Raw genomic sequence first — 27,759 nt, forward strand, 5'->3', positions numbered from 1 at the left:
TATTCATGTAGATGTAAATTTGCTGTACAGCACCATTAAATATGATTCTCATTTCAGCCAATATGTTCAGATTTAATTAGTACTAATCATGGCCTCACTACACTAAAAGGAGAAGCAGGTATCAACCTATGTGCAGCACAGTGTTACACCTCAACAAATGTTAATTACTGTTTGCTAACGGTGGGGGAAGAAAAATAGGCTTCTGGACAAAGAAAAAAAGTTTTTATTTAATACAAATGAAATGAAATTCAAATGAAAGTCACATCATAACAAGTAGTGCAACACGAAGCTTCACACTGTTATAGGAAGAACGTAAAACAGCAAAATGGAGCTTCTGTAAAGCACTTTGTCTTAAACTGAGGAAAGCATAATTTGATCAGATCTGACAAGCCACTGTTATTTTCATATTATTCATATTTTACAAATACATGCCAAAAATGAGTAAAGAGTTTTGGAGCCAGCATTCAAATAACTTTGTTTGGTGAAGTAGCAGTGACCATATCAAGCCAATCATTGTATATACACACACTTATGCATGGATTTATTTACATTATTTATATAAAGGCCAGTAATACCAATGTAGAAAACCTTAATATGCATGTTTTAGTTTAAAATTGTGCTTAAATGATTAATATTAGTTAATAGATCCATTAGTTAGGAGTGCTTTTACATTATTTCTGAATGCCTGAAACGGGTGATTCTTAAACAACCATTTTGGAAATGATTACCACTTACAGCCAGTGTATTTATTAAGTGAGCAAATCTGAATGCATATTCTCTGCTTCACACTCACTTTGTAAATTTATATTTTATTTTTTTATTTTACAATATGGCAAAAACGTGTAGTAAGTGCTTTGTGTGTCTCTCAAATGGATTATGTATAATGTTTTAAATTAAATTTACATTTTTGTTTGTTTGTTTGTTTTTGATTGGTTAACAATAAGTGTAAACCAAACAAAATTGTTTGATTGGTGTTTGTCAGCCATTGGGTAAGAGGTGCAGTACACACTTGGACAGGGCGCCAGTCTATTGTAGGGGTTATGACCTGAACAGTGATGAATAAAAGGCACGATACATATTCAGAAGACAAGTTCAGTTATTACTAAAACAATGAAAAGCTAACATTTAAGTTTGAAAAAGCTTACAGCACTGTCCAAAGGTCTTGAGATACACCTCAATTTAAAAAGTATTCTGCTGTCAAGAAGCCAGATGTTCTGGTAGCAGGGTCTTGATCAATAGTTCTCCAGGCTTTCTGAAGGTCTTTCAAAGTTTTTCTTTGGACATTGGCTGTTTTATCACTCCAGTCGTAGTACCTGACATTTTCAGAGAAACATCCATCAGATTTTTATCCACTATGCCAGCGGTCCCCAAACGCAGTCGTTTGGTACCGAGCCAACATCCAAAGAAGAGCTTTGAATGTCCTTCAAGAGGCCTGGAGAACTATTCCTGAAGACTACTTTAAGAAATGACAAGAAAGCTTTCCGTTGTCATACCAAATATTAACTTTACACCTCACTAGAATTATGCAAACTCAGTATTTGATTACATATTGTACGTCCACGTATACTTGGACATGTTTAAAAATAAATAATGTTTCCGATTTGTCTCGCAAAATACAAAGAAATATCGGTTGGCTCAAGACTTTTCCACATTACTGTATATACTACAAAAAAAAAAAAAAAAAACAAGCTTGTATCACAGTCATCAGTGAATACACTTTGAATAGAAATATCCTTTTCCCCGACGGCCTCTTTTTTTCTTTGGTCTGCAAAAAACATAAAGAGAGAGAGTGAGAAAAAAGAAACAGAGCAATGAAAACAGTGCATCCTTTCCCACAGTCACGTGTTCTGCAATCACCTGCTTTTTCCACTTGCAACTTCTGCTTTGGCCAAGTTTATGTGGCCTTTGACATGACCTTTGATCCCTATGGAGAACCATCTGTTTGAGGGAAAGGATGACTGACATAATGCTAACTCTACATCTATTGCTGTGTTTTATGGTTAACTAGTAAGTGTTTAAACAGAAACAAACCAAGTCCCAGAGGTACAAGTGACAACAGCACTGCAGGGCTCATCTTTAGAGTTTTTACAAATCTTTGTCCAAATAATGAGCTGACTTTTAATTTTTATAAAAGATATTTTCAGAATCTTTACTTGAATACATCAATTTTCAAATTATGTACGGAAGCTTCAAAAGAACAATTAAAAAGTTTGGTTTCAAACAAGAACCGTGACTACTCGAACAAAACAAATTTAAATACATCAACTTTACTTTTCTCTTCTGATAATGACCATCCATTCAAAATCCCATTTGTATAATTGCTGCTCATTGACTCTCATGATACCTCACCCACACAATTAACAGCTAAAAAGGTTACACCATGTGTCATGCCCTTAACTTGTGTGTTTTTTGTGAAGTTTTTATTAGTACTACTGACTTATACAGACTTGCACAAAAATACCTGGATGATAAAATGCTTCAGACCTGACAGATTGATTAGTCTAAGGTTAACTTTCCTGAACCAAGCGAAACGGTGCTCACAGAGGAACATGATGGCAATTTATAGTTTAGCTGTAAATAATCACAACATCACCTCATATAATGACAAAAAATATTACAATCTGTGGCTTTGAGGTTCATAATCACAGAGATCTATGGACACTTACACTACGCTTTCATAAAAATAGCCTCAGACAAAGTTTCAGTTCACATCTTGCAGACTAACTGCAGCACCTCGTGTTAGTCTTTTGTGTATTCTATGGCTTTTATAACACACTGTTACTTTTAATGCAGTGCCTCCACCCAGACAACATAATCAGCGAGTCATAGTAATAGTAATCTTAATATCGTTACTCATGGAAGAATACACACACATTCAATGACTACAGTACAGGAATACGATGCGGTAAGAAAAGAAACACTAATTTATCTCATATGGTAGAACTATTGCAGTTGGTGAGCTGCTCCCATAAGGTAGCTTAAAACAACATAAATTTTTAGTAATGTAGATTTTTAGCATCTATGCAACTATTTAAATATATGCTTATAAAAGACAGACATCAAACATGGTTTTTGAATGAATGGTTTGAAGCCTCCAGTTTGGAATTTATGCCAGATATGATCATATTTTGGATGACAGAGTAGAGCTGGACAGTTTGCTAAGTGGCTAGCAGTTTTAGCTAATTTGATTAGCAGGGTGCAGCTGTAATTCAGTGATATTTGATGGGGTGCTAGCACAAAACATGCTTAAAAAAATGGCCTGGTAAATGGCCTGTATTTATATAGCGCTTTTACTAGTCCCTAAGAACCTCAAAGCGCTTTACATATCCAGTCATTCACCCATTCACACACTGGTGATGGCAAGCTACGTTGTAGCCACAGCCACCCTGGGGCGCATTGACAGAGGCGAGGCTGCCGGACACTGGCGCCACCGGGCCCTCTGACCACCACCAGTAGGTAATGGGTGTCTTGCCCAAGGACACAACGACCGAGACTGTCCAAGCCGGGGCTCGAACCGGCAACCTTCCAATTACAAGGCGAACTCCCAAATCTTCGGCCACGATCGCCCCCAAAAAACACATGTACATGCAGAAAAACAAGCAAATGCAACCTTAATGACTCTACCTTAACCTTTAAAGCTTCCTGTGACCTAAACCAAACTTAAACTTGACCTAAGTTCAGCTATAAAAACACTAGTTATAAATTAGTCAAAGATACCATTTTTATTTATTTACCAGACTGCAAGCATGTTCATTTTTGAGTTTCAAGTTGTCATTTAAGGATCTATACGACTGCATTTGCATCATTTTTTTTAAGCTCTAGAAGTTAATGTTTTGCTTTTTTAGTGTTGTGGTACCAACAGTTTCACTTAGATTAGCTTAATGATTTCTTTCCCTCTTGAACACGTCTTTAGTGACTTATACAGCACCTGGGGACACGAGGAGCTGCTGCTGACTAGTGCTATAAAGGTGCGGGGTTCCTGGCTAGCTAGCATATTTGCCAGTTGCTCAATAATTAGTGCTGCTAGTAGTCGCTACACATCAAGTTTGTGGTGTGTATCCATTATAGTGAAATTATGGTTCAGTGGTAGTTGAGTGTTGGCAGCCTGTTGAAAGAAAGTGTCTGTCTTAGATGGGGCAAGTGTCAGAAGTCTGTACTATAGCCGGTCTCTACTCTTGCCAGTGTTGGGACTAACGCGTTATTAAGTAACGCTTTACAGTAACTACGTTATTATTGTGGTAACGAGCACAGTAACTAGTTATTATGCCAAAATCAGGAACACGTTAGTCGTTACTGGGATTTAGATAGGGTCGTTAGTCTTTACTTCGTGTGGCGGCTATCACGGAGCTTCCACAGATTCAGTAACATTAGCAAGTGGTGGAGGCCAGCAGGTGGATGAGATAAAGGGGACGCAGGAGGAAGAGAGACCCGAGGCGGCCGCCGCTCCGAGTGTGAACTGAACTTCAGGTAAGACGTTATGACCTGCAGTCTATCTGGGTCAGATATAAACCCAGTTTAGGTGGAGTTTATTTTCGTTATTCTGACTTTTTCGTACTGCGTGCTAGCTAGCATGATGGGGTTTCTATACAGCTGGGTGGGTGCTATGATGTTAATGATGTTGAACTTTATTTTGTTCATACGGCTAATTATTAGAGTTGCCAACCGTTCCCTAAAAAACGGAATCCTCTGGTATTCAGAGTTAATATTATGCGTTTTGTATTGAGCTGAAAATAAACGCGATTTGTCCCGTACTTCAGCTACAATGAAAACGACACAAAGCTGGAGTTATTCTGTGTCTTTGCTGCACAGCTGCCTCTTCTTCTCTCATTCTCTCCCCTCCCTCTCCTGCTGCTACTTTAATCATGAAACTGATCAATGATCAGCTGATCGGCTTTTCCCTCTTGTTTATTTATCGTCCACTTTGCGCCAGAAAGAGGAAACCACCGGATGTCGTGTTAAACAACAGCAGCACATTTGATCAGCTGTTGTTAGAATTTATTTAATATTCATTTCTAGTATCAGCTGATGTTTGCTGGAGCCACAGCTGTAAAGCTGCTGGTCATGATGTCGGTTTGTATATCTGATGAGTGGGAAACCAGATGAAACCAGGAGATGTCCTTACTGAATCATCAGAGCTGAACAGGTGATGGAGAAACAGGTTTACCTTTTAGGTGACATGAATGAGTTGAAGGGAAGTTATGAACTGTTTCTGAGAGACAAATAACACCAGGATCCTTTTCTATGTAGCTGACAGCTGGTAACTGTGCAGGGGCGGATCTAGCAAAGTGTTGCCAGGGGGCCAGGTAGGGCATTAACAGGGAAAGGGGGGCACAAAGAAATACTTTCTTATTCTCATTTCAAATGTCTAGCTTTTAATAAATAATTATCTGAGTCTTACAACAAACGATTGATAGATTGATACATATATACCATCAAGACAGTGTACATCACTGTCACAACAGTGTTTGTTTTCATTCAAAGCCTTTATGATATTTGCTATAATGGCGGGCCGGTCTCTAGTCAAAATGCCCGGGCTGATTTTTTGTCCCAGTCCAGCCCTGTATGCAGCTCATCTGCAGTCTGGTGTTACCTACATCTTCCTATTCGGAAGGCAGAATTTCTGAGTTCTGAGTACAATCAAAAGCACCACGACTGCAGTTTTTGTGTTGGATGTAAAAAGCTCACATGACGCTGTGACGTAGGCTAGAATCATGGCAGCGGTCAACGACGGTCCAGGCGTGGGATTTCTCTCGTGGAAATATGCACATTATCTTTTCCTTTCTATTGGTAGGTGGCACAGTGCACTTGTGGCAAGTAAGCAAGCAAGAAGACTGGCAAAGTTATGGAAGCAACACATTAACAAGAGAATTCTGAGTAAAACCAAAGTTACTTTCCCTAGTAACTAGTTACTTTGAAAGTAACGAGTAACTTGAAGTAACTGAGTTACTTTTGATAGAAGTAACCATAATGTAACTAAGTTACTAATTTAAAGTAACTTACCCAACACTGATTATAACAAACTTTTCATGCTGTCTTTTTTATGTTTTTTTAATCTGTGTTCGAGTTTTCTTTTCTTTTCAGCTTTTCTTCCTTTTCTGTTCTGGCCCACTCAAAATGTCAGCATTTGACAGATGCACAAGCGACACGCAGTAAGTTTTTTTTACAGACTGAGCATGTTTGTGGCAGTTGAAAGCCCCCTTTTTTAGGCTCCCTGTAGGCAAATACCTCCACAAATGCGCACAACCACAACAACATAAATTAAACATTAGTGTCTGTCAATGTAATATGCAGATTATAGTCTGCAGGTCTGCATAGATTTTAAAAGAGTAGTTTTTCCATTTGAATGCTTCAATATAGAAGAACTAAAAGCTTGACTCACTTCACAACATAAAAGGAAAACAAAGTTTCGACTTTTTAGGATCTGTCATGTGACCCAAGTTCACTTTAAACCGTGTGTTACTGATGAGAAACAGAGATGTAATAAAGTCACAGTGTGTTTCTGACAGTTTGACACCGCCTGAGGAATGTGAAGCTGATGCCAGAGGCGATACCAGCAGGTGGATGAATGTCCATCTGTCAGCAGGCCCTACTGATCACAGCAGCCCTGCCAACTGCTCTAAGCCCGAAGAGGAATGTTTAAAAACCAGCCCGGAGAGGACAACCAGAGAGGAAGCATTATGTTGTAGGCTTTCTGGGGGAATCGTAGGTCAGCTACATTAAGTTTTGGACATGAAAACGGTTGCATCTCTTGCCTTCATTGTTTTAGAGTAAATTTTCTTGGTCCACAGATCAGCAGATATCAGATTTGGTCCAGATAACACTCTATTTTTCCTCCATTCAGTAAGACAGGCTCACAGTGTTGGTTTCTACTTCTACTTCTTTGCACCTGTAGAAATTTAATGCAGGGTTTGGAATCCCTGAAAGTCCAGCTAGTCTAAATTAGCCATAATAACTTTGATCAGTCATGTTTAACATTTGTAGAACGCTTTAGTTTGTAAATGCCAGGAAAACTTAATACATGCCCTCACCTTTGTTTTCTGCATCAGTTTATATATGTTACCATGGCAACAAGCTAAACTAAGATAATGAATATCGCAAACGTGACCTTTGGAGCATCGGTATGTCAACATCGGCACTGTGAACATGCTAACAGTCACCATATAGGTCTTAACCTAATTATAGCCTTAGACAGAGGCTAGCATGGCCACTTTCAGATTAGCTGAATTTGAACTGTATCGTGTCTGAGTGTGACTGTCCCCGCCTCCCAGCAGTTACACTATTGATTGTGTCTAAAGATGCTTACATCATTCAAGATTCATAACAGCTATGCTTGAAGAAGTGACTGCTGAACAATGTGATATAGTATCCTCATCATTCCTTAATATTGAAAAGGACATGGGCAGGAATGGTCATACCAGGGGACTAGTATACAGGGTTTATCTATGCAGACTGAGCTGTAATGTACAGCAGCTGAATACAGCACAGAAAGAAGTGTGAAATGAATCAAAACTCTTTAATATATATCCAAGTTAACGATCTCATATGTTTTACATATATACAAAATCTCCCATGGACAAGTCTGTGAATCAATAATCATGCCAAGTTCATGAACTACGTTCAGCTGCCATTGATCAAATTGCTAAAAAACTAGTAACCAGGCAGAGTAAAGGCAATACAGATACAGACTACAAAAAACTGACCCACTGTGACACCGCATTTAGTGACGGGCTAGTAACTCGTGTCATTCACCCAATCACACACATTCATACCTTACACACACTCTCACTTCCACTCTGATGAATGCATTGGAGGCAGCTCAGGGTTCAGCATCTTGCCCAAGGATACTTTGATTCACAGTAGTTCTAAGCTATTATTTCTGCTTTCTCCACAAAGTGTTTTCACCGTGCTTTCCCCACTGTCCTGTCCTTTGAGTGAAATGCAGCATGGTACATACATAAACTCCTAAATTAGTTCCTTTAAATGTTTTGTGGTTCCACTTTCAAAGCACAAAAGAAGAATCTAGAAAATGTGACACTGTGTAAAATGCTTCAAGTGTAAATAGCGAAGGTCAAGGTCAGGCATTCTTTGACAACTCTTAAAATAAAAAGATTGAGGTCGGGGCCAAAGGTAAAGTACAAATGGGACGTTTCCAGTATTTTTTAGTTTCTATGTCTGGGAGTATGCACAAGTTCTCTTGGGTCAGTGCAATGTTAATATCATCATCAAAGGGCCAATGCAAGGCTCTGTATTGGCGTCTGTGTGACTGTTTGTCTGTGGACTGCACTCCCACCAGCTATGCATGCCTCCTCCAAGGAAAAGTATAACAGGAGCAGCTACTTGGCTGTAGTGTCTGCAGCTGCCCTGACCTTAACAGAGCACTCACTCTCATTGTTGCTTTTGTATATTCTTCAGCAGGATTCCAGTTTAATATCATTTAGTAAAAATTAGGTGTATGATGGAGAAATACAGCTCCACTTAGAGTAGCGTGACTAGACGAATTGTTAAATGTGTGTTGGACGACTCATCGCAACGGCTGCTGCGAACACAGTTCTGCAGAGACTTGCTCAGTGACAGGCAAAGAATGTGAGCCAGTTCGTTCTGACACTGAGGCCACATTATCCTTCTGCAGGTGTACCCTGTAATAAGGACTATGTGACCTATGACCTTTGTGAAGGATTTAAACCCAGAACCTCTAAAGTCAAGCAGCCAAAGAAAGAGGGTAAACTGCAGTTTTGTTAAAGATCGATGATGAAGTAAATTTAGAAAGTTCTACATATAAAAACACAGCACATGGTGTTAATCTGCTGTAAGTGTTGCAACGTCATGCTTTAAAGTTTTGCCCTGATTTCAAGTTGAAAAAGTCTGGATGACCACGTCTGTGAGTGTTTGAGCCTTCTTACCAAATCAAATTATGACCTCAAAAGAGGCTCACTCCAAACAAGCGCACTAAACAAAAACATGTCCCATCACTCAGTTTTGTTTAGAGCACATTTTTCTAAGAGATTTGAAAGGTGTTACAGAAAATGTCGTCTCCAAAGGTCAAAGGCCAAACACTACTGACAGATTTATCCTCTTTACATTTCATCAGGAAGAGTCAGTCACTTGTATGCCTGGAATGGTTAGTCAATGATTTGTTGACCTTGACCTCTGCCACAGGTCAAGGTAAAGAATTCAACTAAAGCACAGTTTCATTTCCTTTAATGTCCCTAAAAACACGAGTTCATTCCTATTCCTTCCTAACTTTTGAAGCACATTCTACAGATTGTTTCTAAATTGGATGCGCTAACTTGCAAACTATCATTTTATGAAGACGATCTGAAAATAAAACTGTGAGTTGGTGATCATTGTTTGGAAGTTTGATTAAATTCTGAGCAATACTCCTGGAGAAATGGCGATTTTAGTAAATCATGGACCAAAACTAACAAACTTATGAGATAAGAAAAAATCCAGCAAAGACCTGACACAGGACCTGAGAGACACAGCTGCCATTCAGTTGATCCATTTACTGTTAATTAAAGCCTCATCACAAATGGTCCCAGTGGATGGGTAGCTGTCAAGAAGCAATTCTTAAGGAAGGGGAACTGGGAGAAAAAGCTGAGTTGTGCCAAAAAACCTCCCCACAAGACTGAAAATCAGTGGCAACTGATCTGATGGAGTGATGAATCCAAATGTGAAGTTTGGGTTCAGTAAGTAAGGATGAGCTCAGGAGAGAGGTACAACAGTGAGTATCTACAGTCATCTGTAAATCACGATGTCATTGTTTGGGGCTGTATTTGAACCAGTGGTGTTGGGGATCTTTCAAAATTTATGGAAATATGAACAAAGAAATGTGCCATCAGATTTTAATCCACCATGTAATACCATGTTGAAAGCATCTGACTGGCAGTGGCTTTATTTTTCAGCAAGACAATGATCCCAAACACTGCCAATGCAGTAAAAGCATACCTGGATGGAAAAACACACAGTCTGGATTGCCCTTCCCAGACCCGGCACCTCAACATGATTTAAGCAGTGTGGGATCATCTCGACAGAGAACAGAACAAAAATCAGAAAACATCCAAAGAAGAGCTTTGAATGTCCTTCAAGAAGCCTGGAGAACAATTCCTGAAGACAACTTAAAGAAAATAGAAGAAAGATCACCTGAGAGAGTTCAGGCTGTGTCGAAGAATAAAAATTGGTACAATTGTACAAACTCTGTTTTTGCCTTAAAATACTGTATTTCCATCCATTTTTGCACACGTTCCAATAGCTCACTGTGACTATTTCCCATTTTCCGAGCAAAATATAAAGAAATGAGGAGTGATTCAAGACTTTTGCACAGTGATGTAAATCTGATATAGTAATTAATTTAAGAATATTTTGGCGATCGTGAGAGACTTCGATATAGATGACCATTTACTTATGATTTAGCAAGACTATAATTAAACAAAAAGAAAATCCCCTGCTCTGTGATCAGTCCATCCATCCACTAATGCTCATTGTCACCATTTACTGCTATTTTAATCCATTATGTTATGCAGATTTTAGACGAATGAATGTATTTTACCACAAGATACTTTAAACATGCCTTCTTAAATCGCATAAACTCAATGCTCCTGAAACGTCTCTCACCTCATAATAAATCATTGCAGTAAAACCGTTCACTCCACCATTCTCTCAAAGCTGCATGCACAGGATCATTCTGCAAACGCAGTGCAAATAACACAGGTGTAATTGCTGTCTTGTGACTTTGCAGTTGAAAAGTTTTAGCAAAAACTTGGTGCTTAGCAGCACAACGTGTGGGGAAAAGGGGGCTGATCCACCCTCCGCCAGCTGTTTCTTCTCGCAGCGTGAAGGGCTTGTCGGTGTTTTCCAGCAGTCCCTCCCTTCTGCAAAGCTTCCCAGGTGTAACGGCCGACCTGCCAGATTGAACCACATCAAACCTCACGAGCAGGAAACTTTCCTTCACTGTTATTACTGAGATAAAGACCCTGTGTTCAGCACTGCGCTATTGTCATCCAGCCCACCACAAATTTATGTTTATATGTCTCCCAAGAAAATTGTAAGAAAATAGAGACAGCTTCTTAAAAAAAACAGAAAAAAGGTTGTATTAATATTTTATTTTCTTCTGTACTGTTTGTGTTACTTTGTGTTCCACACACAAAAGCTCAGGAAAGGCAAACCACCATCTTCAGCCACAGATCTTCATCTCTCTTCATCTCTTATGACCTGTTTCTAAACCACCACCTTTCCAGTAAGTGCCTCTGCTGCTTCCCGCTAACTGCTAGCTTTGCTTGTCTCAAAGAGTAAAATCTGAGTCTATCCTTCTTTCACTTCTGCCTCTTCCTCACCGTGAAATATTCTTCCCAGGCGGTACCGGCAGTTTCCACCAACATTAACCATCAGACATGAAAGCTTTGCTCTGACTGGAAAATAACACAGCAAAGTCTCAGGTCTAATTATGCTGGTTTAGTTTATGACCTGCCAGCTCATGTCCATTATCTTCCCCTCCAGCCTTTAAACTTCACCTTGCTCATCACTTCCCAAACCAGGTGGGGATCAGTGCAGTCTTCACTTTTCTTTTTTCTGATGGTTCTCCAGACTGCCTGTTCTCATTCCCAGGCCAGCTAAGAGATTCACACAGGGTGTCTTTTGGCATCTGAGGCATCATGTCTCACTCTCAACTTGTTAGGTATAAAAATGTAGTTGCTTTCTTAGAAGCCCTTCATCTCTCTTCAAGTACACCTTTAAAACGTGCTGGGTTAGAGCTGAGTACTTTTTGGATTTATGAAAAAACTAAATAAAACAGAGCATTCTGGATGAGAAACTTTTGATGTCTGCCACCTTTGTGCCTAACTATATAGACTGCTAGTAATACTAAAAACACAGCAAGTGATATTATTTGGCACATAACTGCATAAAAATCCTCCAAACTTCAAAACTTAGAGAATTAAAGATCAAGCCTCGCAAGCAGCTGGCAACATCGACCTGTCACTCGTGTGCAGATTAGGCAGTTTTAACAGGTGAGTAAGAAGAGGGAAAATTAGTAACCAAAGGGTTTTTTTTAAAAATGATTTTCACGTACACTTCTACTGTACAGGTGGGTATTTTAACATGTCTCTAAGACTGACCATTCCATGAACTGCAGTCTTTGGCACCGCTGCACAAACACATGTACATGTGCTCTAGCTAGCTGTTTGATCTATGCCATCCATTTGGACCATGAATTAAAAAGAATAATAATTACTTCATGACATGACTAAGATAGAAAACAATGTTTATATGTTGTATGTCATGCTTATTGTAAACAAATCATTTCAGGGTAACTTACAAAAGCAAACTTTGTCTATAAAACATAGTCATATTTGGCTTTCCTGTTATGCAGAATTTACATATTTCTAGAGACAGTTACATTGTTCCATTGCACTTTGAATAAAGTAAGGTGCTATGGATGGCACACGCTAAAGTGGTTCTGTGAGTTTTAGACTCCGTAAGCGCTTTAATAAGTGCTTTGTTAAACATGCTCATTACTCACTCTGAAGCCTAAAATAATGCTGATTTCAGAACACTAGACCACATCCAGCTAAGCTTCTCAGACTAATGAACACACACGGCATCAAACTGATTGCATTTATATGCTTGGTGTATTATGCAGAGTTAGAGAGCTTGCATGTACATTTTCACACATATGAAACTGGGACTGTTGTGGAGGGCCGCACTGCTGAACTGATTCAGCATTAGTATGTGTCTAGTTATATGCTTTATGTCATTTTTCTATTAATATTGTTATTGACATTATTATTGTTATTACGCAGCTTTCCGCAACAGTCCCAGTTTCTCATGTGACTCCTTAGGAAAATTAATTGCCCACTCCTGCCTTCGGCAATATAATTAGAGCAGCATTTCATTGGTCCAAAATAGCCAGGCATATAAAAAATGAACTTCAGTTACAGGAAAAGAAAAACTAATTGCCACCACAGAGTCTAAATCCACAAACAAAGCTGCCTGCCAACTACTGAAGAAAAGATTTGTCACAGAATGTACTTTGACGTGACACTGTAGAAAAATCACAGCTGCTGTTAGCAAAATGAAAGCAGTCTCAGTCCCATTCATCATTGATAATGGGAAAACCTGCACTTTTCCTACGGAGAGCACAATAAGCACGTTTGAAACAGAGGTTTGGATGCCAATGATCAAAGAGTTAACTGTAATATTGTGTAAATGCATAGCTGATTTCACAGTCATGCTGATTGCCTTCATTTTTCTTATCTTAAAGGCCCACTAAACATGTGAGCAAGTATCAGAGACAGAACTAGAAGCGATTGCTTTTGCAGAAATGGACATTCCCGGCATTTCTGAAGCTGCTGTTTCTGTGAGAGCGGAAATGATCCGTGACTGAAAACGCCGAGCTCCCGAGCAGTTAGCCTCTCAGATGTGAGCTTATCATCAGCTGTTAAGAGCAGTGTGAATTCCTCAGGCCTCTGGCTGCAGCCCGGAGCGTTTTTGAGCTGATAGGAAGAGAGGGTGGACTGCAGGTGCAGATGTGGGCCTTACATCCAAAGCATGTGATGATTAGACCCAGAGGATCCGTGTTACTACTCGTGTGAGAGAAGGATGTCATCCATCAGCGAAAGACAGAGCGGGAGACGTCAGATGAATAAAGGAGTGATGTCAAGCATGACTCAGAGTTTGCAGAAACACATTTTGATAGAAGTGTTTGGCTTGGGTGTGTCTCTCTGTTATTGCCTAATTGTGGAAATGATGGCGATCCAGTCAGCAGCTTGCAAAACTGACTTTGATTCAACAATTAACTTAACTAACTCGTGTATGTAATACTACTTCATGTTTCACTTATGCTCGGTTTTGGTTGCAGTTTCCCATCATGAGTATTTATAAGCCGCTGGATGTCAGGCTGTCAAGATGATTTACAATTTCAGGACTTGGACATTAGACAAATTTAGATTTTATGGTTATGGTATTTCTATTTTTAATAAGTTACTTCAGGACAGGAAGCTGTAACACTGCACGCCCGCTGGTCGTATGTGGTTGACTTTCAGCTGGTGGCGGGAGTTGTCCTTTTATTAACACCTAAGCTAGCTGAGCGGTGGAGCAGCTGCAGCACAGCATTTGTCTTGTAGTGTTATGTAGTCTTACCAAGTTTCTGAGGAACGGCACGGTTACCAGGCTGCCACAATATCTCCCACCGGACAGTCGAGAGGAACTTCCCAGAAGATCAAATCTATTCAAAAGAAACAGAAACAGGGTGTAGCTGTGGGTGCGTTGTGGATGCACAGTATCATGTCAAAAACCACTTGCTTGACGGTCAAAACTAGAGAAGTCAAATCAAGGATAAAACAAGAAGCGCACACCTCTGCAGCAGCAACTCACTCTCTGGGGAGCATTTACTTTTAAGGGAATAACGCTGTATTTAGTACATATTCATTTTGTTTTCGCCTTTCTGTTTAAATGCGCTTTAAGAAGTTTGCAGTGCAGCGAAAATCAGATAAGAGCGACGTGACAGATGTTTACTTTGATTACACAAACATTATGTAGGAGTAGATATTGATTAAGTAAATAAGTGGACACGAATAACGTGAGCTTAATATGTAACATTATAATACGGTATATGTCTAACTGGCTGGCAACACTCTCTTTAAAGGTGTAACAAATTTGGGGATCAGCTTAAAAGTAAGGCAGATGTGAAATGTAAAAGTGAGGTAAAATGTGATATTTAGAATCCCGCTAAGACCCGCTAAGACCCCGCTATTAATTTTTGTCCTCTGTTGGGGGATATGAGACTGAGACCGCTACACCAAGCACCTTTTATGCAACCTATATGACATCCTGGGCTTCCATATTTTATGGCCACAAGGAAGGTTAAGTGATACTTCTATTGCTTAGACTCAAATTTCTTCAATTTGAGGATCTTAACTTTAGTAAGAGTTCAGAAATGCACAGTAATTTTACCCCATCCAAAGTAAAACTTGTATTCAGTGTCCTTTGTAGTGGATAGCGGGACTTACTAGCTCACATTTTTAACCATGAGGAAGCAGAGGGCAGGATGAGGCAGAAAGGATTTTACTCAGAACTGTGGACGGGGAGTCAGTCTGTCAGAGAAGAAGGTGGAGGAGGGCCAGACATCAGAGCAGGAAGGTGAGTGCTCAGTCGACATATTAGCTTTTGAGGAGTCTAAGCTGGTACCTACTGTCTGTAATAATAAGAACTGTTTAATGTAGGGCTCTGAAGTTTTGGTGGGAAATACACACCAGCTTAGAGTTTGATTTCTTCTTTTATCCTGTGGATTTATGAATTTATTAATATCTATGCTAAAAGTGCATTAAACTGTAGGTCTTCTGTCTTTGTCAATTCAGTTTCACCACAAAGGACGTCCTCTCATTAACAGAAAACAGGCAACCAGGTTTTAGAAAAATAAAGTCAGAGCTCACAAACAAGGGGGTGGTGCTCATCACTGAACTGAAAGTAGCATTAATACCATACTGAAACTGGGTTGATTTTTTTTTTAATGAAACATGAAAACAGGACAATGCTGCAGTATTTAAACTGAAAAATACTTAAACTGACAACCCATCACTGTCAGGTGTGCTTCTTGGAGGTTAGAGTCCACTTCCACAGTTATGTACAAAATATTTCTCTGCCCCACTAAGCCATTATGTGATCAAACAAGACCTGATGTCCAGAAGATATAAAAAAAATAACAATTTTGGGGAAAAAACCAGCAACGTGTCACTTTAAAACACAAATTTAAGAGATATTATCTAAATAAAATCTAAACATTTTTTCTTCTGGGTATGCCAGCGTCATTTCTTAACTGTTTAAAGACATTTTGTTAAAGTTTGACCTTATTTGACCTTGAAGAACAGGTTAGAGGTCCGAAGTAACGTGATATTAAAAATCCACATATCCATATCATTGCCTGTATGCCCATATGGTGCCAATACAAACAATTAAATAGCTCTATACAGCATTATTATCTCTTTACCGATCAATCATTCTTGATATTTTGAATCTTTTTCCAGTAATTTAAGTTGACTATACACACGACTTTTTGTCATTTTTCAACCAATAAATTAATAATTAAGTTGACACTGAAGACCTTGATGGACTTAAGCCAAATTTGAATGGTGTCATGGTCGTTGACAGAGTGTTTTGTGTTATTTATAGTCATTGATTTCATTATTTATGATTTCTAGTCTCTTGGTTTCTGCTTCTGTGCACCTCCTATGCTCCATGTTCCTCAGTCAGTGTCATGTCTGTGTCTTTGGGATTCCTGGTTCTTAGGTTTTGTCCCTTTGCCTTCCATGTTTAGTGTGTCACATCTCTACTGTAGGGTTTGTTCTTTCTATGTTTAGTCATCTGTCTTCCCTCTCAGCCGTGTCTCCTGGTTAGTTCTCGGTCGCCATGCTTGTCCTGTGTTTCCTGGTTTACTTTGACAGTGGGGGAGCCTATCCCAGATGCCACAGAGTAAGAAGTGGGGTACACCCTGGACACACCTCTAGTCTGTCACAGGACTCTTTAAGTGATTTTGCTTAAATAAATTTATCACAAAAAGACAATTTTTAGAAGATCAGTTTGATTCGAGTTCAGCTGATCGCAAAGATCACACCTACACATGCTGTTATTCCCTATTACTTACACTATCCAACCACTAGAAGGGGCATTCTTTCACACTCATTTTAGAGAAGATCCTTTACACAATTACACTGACTAAGAACTGTGTACACATGTCAGGCTGAAAGAAAAAGTCTTAATCTACCTTCCAATGTTGCACAGTAATCTAGATTTTCAGGGTAAATAAAGGAAGGAATTCACAATATGCACGAAAGTTCTGCTTTTGTTGTTTCTCTGTTAGATGGCAGTGTGTTGAAATGTTGCATTTTGTTGTAACTCGGATTTGAACGCGGAAGAGCTGAACGTTTACCCCATATAGCAGAACAGTGAGTTCGCGAGCGAGTTTGGGATTTGTTAAGACAAATCCATGAGTCCTGAGTGTTTGAAGGCCTGCATCATACTCAGTGTACTATACGGGCGTTTCTGTAAACTGTATTTTAGGATTTCCGAAGGTGAAGGACCTGTGATGAATGTTTAGAGGGAACAAATGATCTAAATACCAACTTCTCGTCTGAATGAAGCCAGCGTTGTTGCTGTTGTTCTCATTTGTCTCCTTCAGGGACTCCACTGAAGTCTTGTTGGAGACAGCGGCCTCATCATCAGTTTTGACTTCCACAGTGGACTCCACAGGTGCAGGAGGCTCAGCTACATCCGCTTTGGGCTTGTCCTCAGAGCTGTCTGGAGCGGGAGCAGGAGCTGGAGTTGCAGACTCAGTGCTGGGATCAGCAACAGATTTATCAGTCTCAGCTGTAAAGGACAACAAAAGCAGAAAGCACAGCGTTTTTTTGTGGTTCTCAAGATAAAAAACAGTGATTAAAATAAATGGAAATTGAAACAATGTGGATAAGTAGAATAAACACACGGACTGAGTTTGAAAATACTGGAATGCCCCTGTATTTGTGTCATACCTTTTCGACAGAATGTTAAACTTTTGCAATAAGTTAATTGTGTGAAATTCTTGAAACATTTCTTCATTTTTTCCTTTAAATCTAGATGACATTGCAGAACCGCTGTTTGAATTATTTAGGTGCCCCATAATCACAGCATTTCCACTTAAACAGCCTGAAGTAGTTTGTCCTCAGGCATGATATTTCTTGGGCAAAAGCATTTGAGGGGGCCACCATGTTGGTAATGAGGCAGCTGATTAGTGATCACTTCCTAATGAGCCACAGCCATGCAGCTGTTGGAGGCTGTGGGAAAGTAGGGCGGCCCCATTATTATCTGACCCAGTCTTAGGGAGAGGGAAAGGAGAGATTAAGGAAAGAGGAAGATGGCTGTTCTTCAAGACGTAATTGTGGAATGACTAAGCTGGCTGGTCAGTCGTTATTCGAGCCTTTGCTAAACTATTCTTCACAGGTGGATTCCTGGCATGAATCAGCCTCTAACTACTATTTCGTTTGGGTTTTAAACATGAAGCCAATGCGCAACTCTTTGCTTTTTTTTTTCAACTGCCACCAGGGGGCAACATATCTATTTGCAAACATCAGGTCTAACGTTCTCAGTATTTCTTCATCACCACTCTCAAAGCAAACATCACGTCTGTAGAGCTCGTTCTTGACATGAAACCATACTGCTGCTCACTGATCATCACCTCTCTTCTTAACCCTAGCTTCAACAACTAGCTTCATGGTATGATTCTTCAGTTTTATCTTCTGTAGTGACGCAGCTCTGCACATCCATTCTCCATTCCTCAGGCATGATCTCTCCCTCCTGTCTTCATACCCTCCATCTGGACCAGCTGCCTCTTCCACTCCTCTGCAAGTCCTCTGCACTTCCTGATTCACTGTCCTCCATCCGTCGTCCTTTTTCTCTCATTTCCCTTAATTATCAGCTCCTCAAAGTACTCTTTCTCAACATACTCTCTTCACTTTTTATAAGAGTTCAATGTCTATCCTTAACCACCCTAATCTGCTGCACATCCTTTCCAGTTTGAGCTCTGCCTAGCCGATCTTTACAAGCCTTTTTCTCATTTCTGTTCAGCCCCACATACAGCTCACCATAAGCCTTTGCCTTAAGAGTAAAATATAGTATAAAGTGAGGAGTACCTTGTAATCGAAAAAGCTGCACATGTACAGTATACTGTTTCTTAATCAGAGCCACTCATTACCAGAGTTCTCCGATAAAAACAAAACAAAAAAAACAATTTTATAACTCAGTTTTTTCCTACTTGTGGAAGGCTGTCAGTCTACGGTTTACCTCAGCTGTCAATGTTGGGTGAGAAACTTTATTCACTCTGGAAAAGGACTCTAAAACTATGTGAAAGGAGTGCAATGTGAATCAGAGAAGCTCACTTTTGACCATGACAGCCATACTGAGTTGAATTGTTGCTGGGGATATTCTGAGCTGTTGGTAAGTGCTACTGTTTTAGCTACTGTTAGCCTCTGTTAGCTGTTGTTAGCTTGTGTTACCTGCTGTTTGCCAGCATTAATGAAACCTTCTTTGAAGTGGGTCTAAAATTGCTGGACTCCACCACTAATTAAATAAAATTTCATATGACGTGAGTATGTAATCAAACTGTTTATCAGAGGAAAGGTGAGATTTTTAGGACACTCAAGCCTAATATTAACTGACATAATGTTAGCCTATAGCCAGCTGGTGTTTTTATATAGCAAACTTGTCAGCTGTCTGGAGACAGTAGGATTACATGTCTAATCTACTGAGAATAAGTACTTGCAATAATATCTGTAATTAATTAGCATTTGTGTTAGAGCCCTGATTTCAGTTCAGTAGATGAGATTTTAGGTGAGGAGGAAAAAGATCAAAAGACCCCGCCTTTAATGATAAACCATAGTTATTATGCTTAATATCTTGAGTTTAAAGTTTGAGGCACAACTTACTACATATGTGGCCGGTTTTTAGCCACAAATATAAAATGCCATTAGTCAGAAGCGAGGAGTCATTCCTGGCTGCTGAATTCAAATATGGTGGGGCAGCTTCCACAAACCACAAACCCACTGCTATGTATTTTTAATAGATTTATTATAAGTTTATGAGAATGCATCGGTTTGTTGGAAGATGTAATAACACAGTGAAATGTGAAACCTAGCTGACATGTATACCAGTCAACTAGGTTTCATTTGACCAGATTCCATTTGGCATTGTAGTTATGTTACAAAGTTACACGGGACATTTACGTAGGATTTTGGGCATAAATATTTCGTTGAGTTCAGCAAAAGCAGCCGGTTAACAGCAGCTTGGATTTGTGTTTCCATTCAAGCACAGTATTGACTTACTCACAGTACAGTACAATCACTATTTATATATTTACATAAAAAAAGGAAAAAAAATGTGCTTCTCGTCAAGTTAACACATATAGTCTGATTCTAAATGCTGAAAAATAGAAGCACATGTGTTCGATTTTTCAGTGGGATGGCTGAAAAAAGCACCTCAAACACTTCCTGTAGATATACCAAGCTATTATACCCACATTTGAGCAAATTATTGTGTGTTTCTAGACTGATGGCAGTTTTTATACATGCTGCCTGTGCAGAGTAACTTGCCATCAAACTGACCTTTGATTGGTTAATTTCAGAGAGAGCCAGGACAGCTGCTTTCCTTTGCTGTCAATTGTGAGTAAATCCTGCCTGCTTTGATGCTTAAACACACCGACAACACATGAGTAACTATTGCTTATTTCTGGCTTTCTGTGTGAGCGTTATTTGATCTGTATATCAGTTTTCTGTTTAAAAATGGCCACTGTACAGAGAAAAAAGAGAAGTATTTGTGATCAGTCCAAATACAAATGACAAATAATGCTGCCAACTCACTGGACAGAGGAGTACTCGGTCCTGATAAAAGATCATAATGGGTGATAAGAGTCAGCTTTTGTGTCATTAGTTAAATCTTTCTATATAAAATAGCTGTACAGCAATTTTGATCCTGAAGAAAAATATTAAACCCAACCAAAATAAACTGTAACAAATGCACCGTTTAAATCAGTATGCAATATTGCTGGGAGTGCAAAGCTCTCTCAGTGGTCAGCAAGACAAGACAAGTGAAAAGTCTCCTAAAAACGTCAGCCCATACCCCTTTTGCGCGACACGCAGTTTGCAAAAGTCACAACAATGTGCTTATCTCAATGTGTGGCTTTAAGATGCCTGTCATTGTGAGGCGCAGTCATTATTTTCTGCTACTCAGGGTCTGTGTTAGATCTGTGTCTGTGCACCGCTCTGCACAAGATTATACACCACTCTATCTGACATGCAAGAAAATAGGCTGATCTTGAGCTACACCTCATTGTGTGAATGCCTCACAGATATTCAGCTTTTTATGCCATTTGCCATTTTGGCCCATTTTGCTAACAGGGACCACATTATCAGTGTGATCACTAGTTTTGCTTGCCAGGCTGAGCCATGTTTTAGCTCAGTGAGAGGGGCAGCCGTTCTCAGACCAGGAGGCCAGGGTTCGAATCCCGCTTATGGCAACATTTTTTTCAGTTAACACTTCCACTGTTTAAACTCTTTTCCACACAAATTTCAGCTTTTCACCTCTTTTTGCAAAATTTTCAGTTTTTCACTACTTTTCAGCACAAATTCCAGCTTCTTAAGCTGTTTTTAGCACAAACTTCAGCTTCTTTTCCTCTTTTCAGCTGAAAGTCTGCTGATTCACCTCTTTTCAGTACAATTTTCAGCTTTTTCACCTCTTCTTAGCATAATTTTCATCCTCTTCTGTTCTTATCAGCACAGTTTTCAGCCTTTTCACCTCTTTTTTTTTTAGCACAATTTAGCTTCTTCTGCACAGTGCACATTTTTTTTCTCTCATCATATCTATGTTTGAGACCAGAACTGGTTTGGCGCAGTGGGATGCGCAGCTGCTGTGAGATCTGGTGGCAAGGGTTCGAGTACTGCATGTGACGGATGCTGCACATCTTCCCTGCTTACATGTAATCTGCTTTCTTGACACTCTTCAGTGTAGTCTTTCAAATAACGCAGAGTTCAGCTTCTACACAGTATTTTCAACAGATAGCTCTCCTTCTGCTGTTTTCAGATTCCACTACACGGCATTCACACTGTATTTTCGCAGGAAATGCAACCTTTTCTAGTTTGTTTAAAATTTGCTTTCAAGAGGTCTTTTTTTGCCTCATATGCTGTATTTCCATTTATGATTGTGGATTTTTCATTAAATTGCTGCACCTGTTTCCAGTAAAATACAGAAGAAGCAACGACGGGCAAGATTTTTTACACAGTACTATGTCATAAACTACCTACATGGAAATGACATGTGGTTAGCAGGCTTCAATTTCCAAAGCCTGAAAAGGACATATATGCTTGTTTCCTCTCACACCGAATTCAACTAGCCCTAAAATAGTAGATATAAAAAAAAAATTAAACAAACAATGAAACTAACTTGCTGTCTTGACACAGACACCTCTTTTGCCCACAAAAGCAACAATAGCAGTTCCCCAAATGTCTGCAAGTGAGTGTACATTTCTAGTAGGTGCTACAGATTCTTGTCACAGAGATTAGACAACATTAGTATCAAACGCAGATGGCAAAATTTCATTTTTACTGTCACACGAGAGGGGGACAAACAAAAAGCAGACCCTTTCACAACAACTGGGACAAGACATTGTTGGGGAAGGCAGAGAGACACGCCACAATGTCACACAAGGAGAATACTAGGATCGGACAATCTTTATTCATTTACAAGGAAACGAAAATATTAAAGCAACAACATTTTAATGAGCAAGTGCATGACAAAAAGGGAACAATGTTGTATATAAAAGTCACAGAAGAGCAAAAGCTCATCTCCATGATTCCCTGCACAAAGGCTTAGGGATACAGCTTTCCACAACCTCAGGATTTATTTATTTATTAGATCTTGCATCTACTTGGGTATCAGCTGCTGTAAAGGGAAACTAACCATACTCCTTGTTTCTTAACTTAGCTCCCATTTCCATCAAGTGGTGGGCTAAAGTACTGCAGGGCATCTGTTGTGGGAGCTTTTTTTAAACTAGAAAACTTTGTTAGCTGTGCACACACACATTTCAAAATACTGGAGAACTGTGTGAGTCAGACTGGTGTGTATTGCATCAGATTTTCCCTCTAAACAAGCTGACTTCATTTCATATTTTAAGTTTCGTGTTAACCGTTAAGTCAACGTCTGAGTCATGTGCACATAAAGATTTCACTATTTCAATATTTACAGCATCTGTGGATGTTGCTACGGTAACGTGTGAGGAGCGGTGTCACGAACAGGACTTCCTTTTTGTTCTCTTAACACATCTTAAGAAAGAGGAAGTGGCAAACACCGTTATACACCAAACACAGGCTGTTTATCTGAGTTTCACATGCGGAAAGCAAAAAGAGTTTGGGTTTTTTTTCCACACCATTTTCTTTAACACATCATAGCAGGAAAGGTGCTGGTGTGAAAAATTCAAAGTGAATTATTGGTACAATATCAGAAAAACGTTGTTGAAGTTATGAGTAAAATCTGGGTTTCCTATCGTGACAAGTCAAATATTGTGAAAAAGATCCAGACAGGTTTGTTCTTACCTTTCTCCTCCTGTGCTTCGGGTTTAACTTCATCTGCGCCTCCAGGCTTTGCCTCCAGTTCTTCTGGCTCTTTCGCAGTAGTTTCTGTACTTTCGAAGGTTTTCAGACCTGAAAAATATTCAGACAGGAAAAATATTTATTTATTCAGATGGAGGAACCTGGTTCAAAAAACAGAACAATGTTATATTTAAGGCGATACACTGTCTCCAGCCAATAACTGACCATTTTGAGGTGCGGTATCAACAGGCTCCACGGTGCTGAGAGGGATGTTGACTTCATCTTGTCTGGAGGAAAAATCAACCGAGTAGCGCTGAGGAGATCCAGAACACAGGGGAACGCATTAGTGCCTTTATTTAAATGTTTTTCTTTACATGCAACACAGATCCCTGGCTTAAACTGAGCAACAAAAGCTGCAGTTCATGATACCACACATTTTGAAAAAATCTTTGGACCAAACAAGGATATCAGTTCCCCGCACACTCCCAGTCTTTATGAATAAATTGCTGTCTGTAGCTACATGTTTAGCAAACAGTATGAAACCCAGTCAAACCATTCTTTGTTGGGTATTGAATGTAGAGCTTCTTTACTTACTCTTCTTCTTCTCTGTGTCACGTAGCAGGCAAGTAAAAATGCCACAACCACGAGGATGAGAATGACTAGAATGATGATACCTGGAGGAGGAAATACAATTCATGTTTAGAGTGAAGCACATCTGCCAACACTGTGGCTATGCACTGTGACCCACAGACCTCCAAGTAAAGACCTACACTCACAGGACACTTCATTAGTTACACTATGCAATCAGTGATGCCTTGATTCTCCGAGGCGTAGATTCAACAGGGTGCTGAGAACATTCCTCAGAAGTTTCTGGTCCATTCTGACATTTATACAAAGCAGGATGGATCCATGCTTTTACAGCATATTGCTGACCCTACCACCAGAACGCCACAGATCAGGTAGCATTTTTCAAATTCAGTTTTAGAGTTTTGTTGAGTTGTGCAAACTGTAACTTCACTTTCCTGTTCTTATACAACAGGAGTGGCACCTGATGGGGCCTCCTGCTGCCGTTGCCCTTCTGCTTCAAGATTGAATGTATTGTGCATTCAGAGATGCTCTTCTGCACACCTTGTGTCGAGTACAAACTGATAGTTTGAGTTGCTTTTCCCTGCAGTCAATCTATTATCCTCTCCTTCTCCCAGAGTACTGCCGCTCACTAGATATTTTCTGTTTTTCAGATCATTCTATGTAAACCCTAGAGATGGTCGTGTGGGGAAAATCCCACCAGATCAGCAGTTGTCCCAAATACTCAGTCCTGCCCCAACAATATTTAAGTGACATTTAAAGTCACTTAAATAAAACTTTCTTCCCATTCTGACGCTCTCTTGTTCATGCACATGCCTAAATGCATTGAGTTGCTGTCATGTGATTGGCTGAGCAGATATTTGCATCGATGAGCAGACGAACAGGTGGACTTAATGAAGTGGCATGTGACTGTAGATTTACACACTAGATTTGACAGAAAAGTTCTAGCCTCTGTGAGGCACAGACATGCTGACGTATGTTTAACTCACCAGTTTTGTCAGAGCCAGCTGTCTTTGGACTGGACGTGGAACCTGTGAGATATACAAGACGCTTGTATGAAATAAAAAACCTGCCAATGAGTTGTCATAAAACGTTAGTCTATCCATAATCCAATCGAAAAACACCCACAGCTGACATTAAGGATATTCATATTCATTTGCACTTTTGTTTCAAGCAATTTCAAGCAACTCTTTCCTCTAGCTCAGGGAAACTCATTTAAGATCAAGGGCCACAAAGATGTCCAGTGGACCAAATTCGTATCTTTGCCAGGCCAATTCTGGCCTCTGGAACTTATGTTTGCCTCCATCATTCTTGTTTTATTCCTGCAGAAAATATCTGGATGTTTAGCTGCAAAACGTGCCTCGATGCAAGCACGCCAGGGTTTATCTGAGGTTTTCCACTAAAAACGGTTGCATGACGAGGCTGTGAGCTAATCCTGTCGAAATGAGGAGAACTGCAAAATCGTGCGAACCTTTTCAATTGGATTGTTGCAACAACTGTTTCATCTGTTTGATCTGCAGATGAAGGGTTTATTACAATCAACACAGTTATTGGCATGCAGAGAGCTATGAATAATCATGCTGATTTTGGTAATGTAAGAAATCAGTCCCAGCTTACTCTTCAGGAATGTGCCTTTTGTGGTTTGAGATGTCACAGAACCACCCGGTGCAGGTGTGGTTTGAGGTTTTGTGGTCCTTTTAGTTTCAGTGACAGTCTGACTGCTGGGCTTTGCTCTACCTGTAGTAGCAACACTTATTGCGCTGTTTCCTACAACAAAACAATCAAAACATTTTTTTTTTATGTTAAGAAAAATAAGAAACTGTGAAGTTTGGACCATTTACAAGGGTAAAAATCTCTGAAAGAACTGCTTTACAGTATAGGCTTTATTGTAAAAGGAGTTCAGATAATAGCTCTCACCAGAAGATTCAGTGCTGACGTTCATTTCAGTACTTGAATTGCTTGTCTTGATGGTAATTCGATCATCATTGATGGTCGTGCTCATTGTGCTGGTGTTGGTGATGAAGGTGGTGGTGTTGGTGATGGAGGTGTTAAGATCTGTCCCGTTCTCAAATGTTGTTTTGTTTGCTATGGCGGTCCCCACAACCAAACCTGCACAAAAAATAAATATAATGTTCTAATAGGTCAAAACAATATATCAAACCTGATCACCTTATCATTAAATTCAGTTTCAGCATACCTTTTTTGGCCTTTCTATGCATTTCCTTTTGTCTTTCCCCAGTTCCTTTTACCCAACACGCATTAGACCCACTGTTTCAGAGTGCCTTATCATTTAACACAGTATAAAACTCACAGGTAGTACAATACACACCTATAAAACGTCCACTTTCAGCTCATAAACTTAAAAAAATACGACATATATATAGCAAGAAAATAACTTTAATACAATACTTTAACAACTTGGGAAATTACTCCCCAGATGTTACAAAAACTTTCATTTCTACACATTTCTACAGCCATATGTGAAATCGTGCACAAAAGCACTACAGCAGGATATAAGACCTAGTTCCCGTTATATAAAACACGTGCAGCCTTATTGAACTGAATCTTCCTGTGTGTTAAGGCAGCGTGCCTGAGAACTTTTTTATGCACACAGTGGTTTAAGTGCAACGTACAACACTCTCACATTTAATCTGCAAAAACAATGTTCTGTCAGATTATGTGATTTTATTAAATTCACATTGTAAAAATTACGATCTGAACCCAGATGGAAGAATTTCTATTGACACACTATGGACACACCCCATTCTCATTCACACACACACACACACACACACACACACACACACACACACACACATATATATATATGTATAATATAATATAAACAGACTTACCCAGCATCAAGAAGAAACTTGATGGCATTGTAAGTCTGTTGGATGGCAGCAGCAGCTGGAAAAGCCAAACAGAGATAAATATAAAATATCTGTATTTATATGCCTCCTGTCTAAAGGTTGTGCTGTCATATGCAGCAGTTCTTCCTTAATGCTTCAGAGCATTGCATGCCTGTACAGAAAAAAGAGGATCAACCAAAACTCTGACCACATTACTTGAGATAGCGGCGTTGCTCAAACGCCGTAAACGAGAAGAAACGTTGTTGCTCTGTTGCTTCAGAGGCGACTCTCTTTGCAGACCTGCTGCCACAAAACTCTGTTTGTTCCCCATAAACCTAAAGCTGTGAACAACAAAGCAGAGTGACACCTGTTGCCGACTGTGAGCGAACATCTCACTTCAGATTCACCTCTTTAGACCTGTGAACTTATGTTTTGGTGTATTTTCTCCAAGCAGTTAACACCTGTATGTGTTATTCTGGGTAAACTGTGTGTTTCTAAATATAAGCCTTTTCACCAATTGTTCATTATTGTCACTTCTGGCTTATGCTCACTAGATGTCACTGTGACTAAGGGGATAATGCAGGAAAAAGGTGCATCTTTTCTTGCTGATGGAAGCTTAATTATGTAGTAAAAGGGCATACAAAATGCATGAATCAAAAAAAAAAAAGGTTTTCCTGCAGTTTGTCAAGGGGGTAAAGGCATGTTTGTGGTAATAGCAGAGTCCAGTGGTCTGACAGTGATGTTTTTGATTATAGTGAGAGTGGAAGATTGGGTTATTTGCTGATTAAGAGAGATGAAAGATTGATTTTGCACTTTAACATTGTCCTATGTTAATGTCTTCGAGGTTTTCGGACTGTTGGTGACTTAAAACTTAACGTTTGAATCTCCACGAGCCTCGATCTCCACGAGCTCCAGGAAGCTCGTGACTGTATTTGTTGCCATTCGTCAAACAACCAGATGACAACCCATACCATCACCGAAAGCAATCTTTTCTTTCTGTAATGCCACCATGTTTTTGGTTGCTTCTGAATGTGTGCGCTATTGTGCAAGTGCGTGAGCCTGACTTGCCTTGTGTTGCGAAGGCGTATGTGTGCTCAGCCTTGTGGGTTCATTTATTACTGTTTATTTCCCCCCATGCCAGCGGTAATCAGCAGCAGGATTAGCGTTAACTGCCACCCAGTCACTGGCAGGCTCCACGTGGGCCGCTGCGCCCCCCTCCCCCT

The 27,759-nt window shown here is 39.7% G+C and overlaps 1 protein-coding gene across 1 annotated transcript; it reads right to left on the reverse strand.

Moving 5' to 3' along the window:
• Positions 1 to 231: 231 nt before the first annotated feature.
• On the reverse strand, positions 232 to 26,668 carry LOC146385739 (uncharacterized). Its single transcript, XM_084930011.1, has 10 exons — positions 26,540 to 26,668; positions 25,602 to 25,793; positions 25,302 to 25,451; positions 24,674 to 24,715; positions 23,694 to 23,773; positions 23,325 to 23,412; positions 23,103 to 23,210; positions 17,113 to 17,355; positions 14,134 to 14,218; positions 232 to 1,765 (listed from the first exon to the last, which is right to left on the reverse strand). Exons 1-9 carry the CDS (start codon positions 26,565 to 26,567, stop codon positions 14,157 to 14,159), a joined length of 993 nt encoding a protein of 330 aa, XP_084786137.1. The 5' UTR covers positions 26,568 to 26,668; the 3' UTR covers positions 232 to 1,765; positions 14,134 to 14,156.
• Between the last annotated feature and the right edge of the window lie 1,091 nt (positions 26,669 to 27,759).

This window comes from Perissodus microlepis, chromosome 6, assembly GCF_051167445.1.
Source record: "Perissodus microlepis isolate ML-2025 ecotype Zambia chromosome 6, ASM5116744v1, whole genome shotgun sequence".
Classification (NCBI taxonomy): Eukaryota; Metazoa; Chordata; class Actinopteri; order Cichliformes; family Cichlidae; genus Perissodus; species Perissodus microlepis.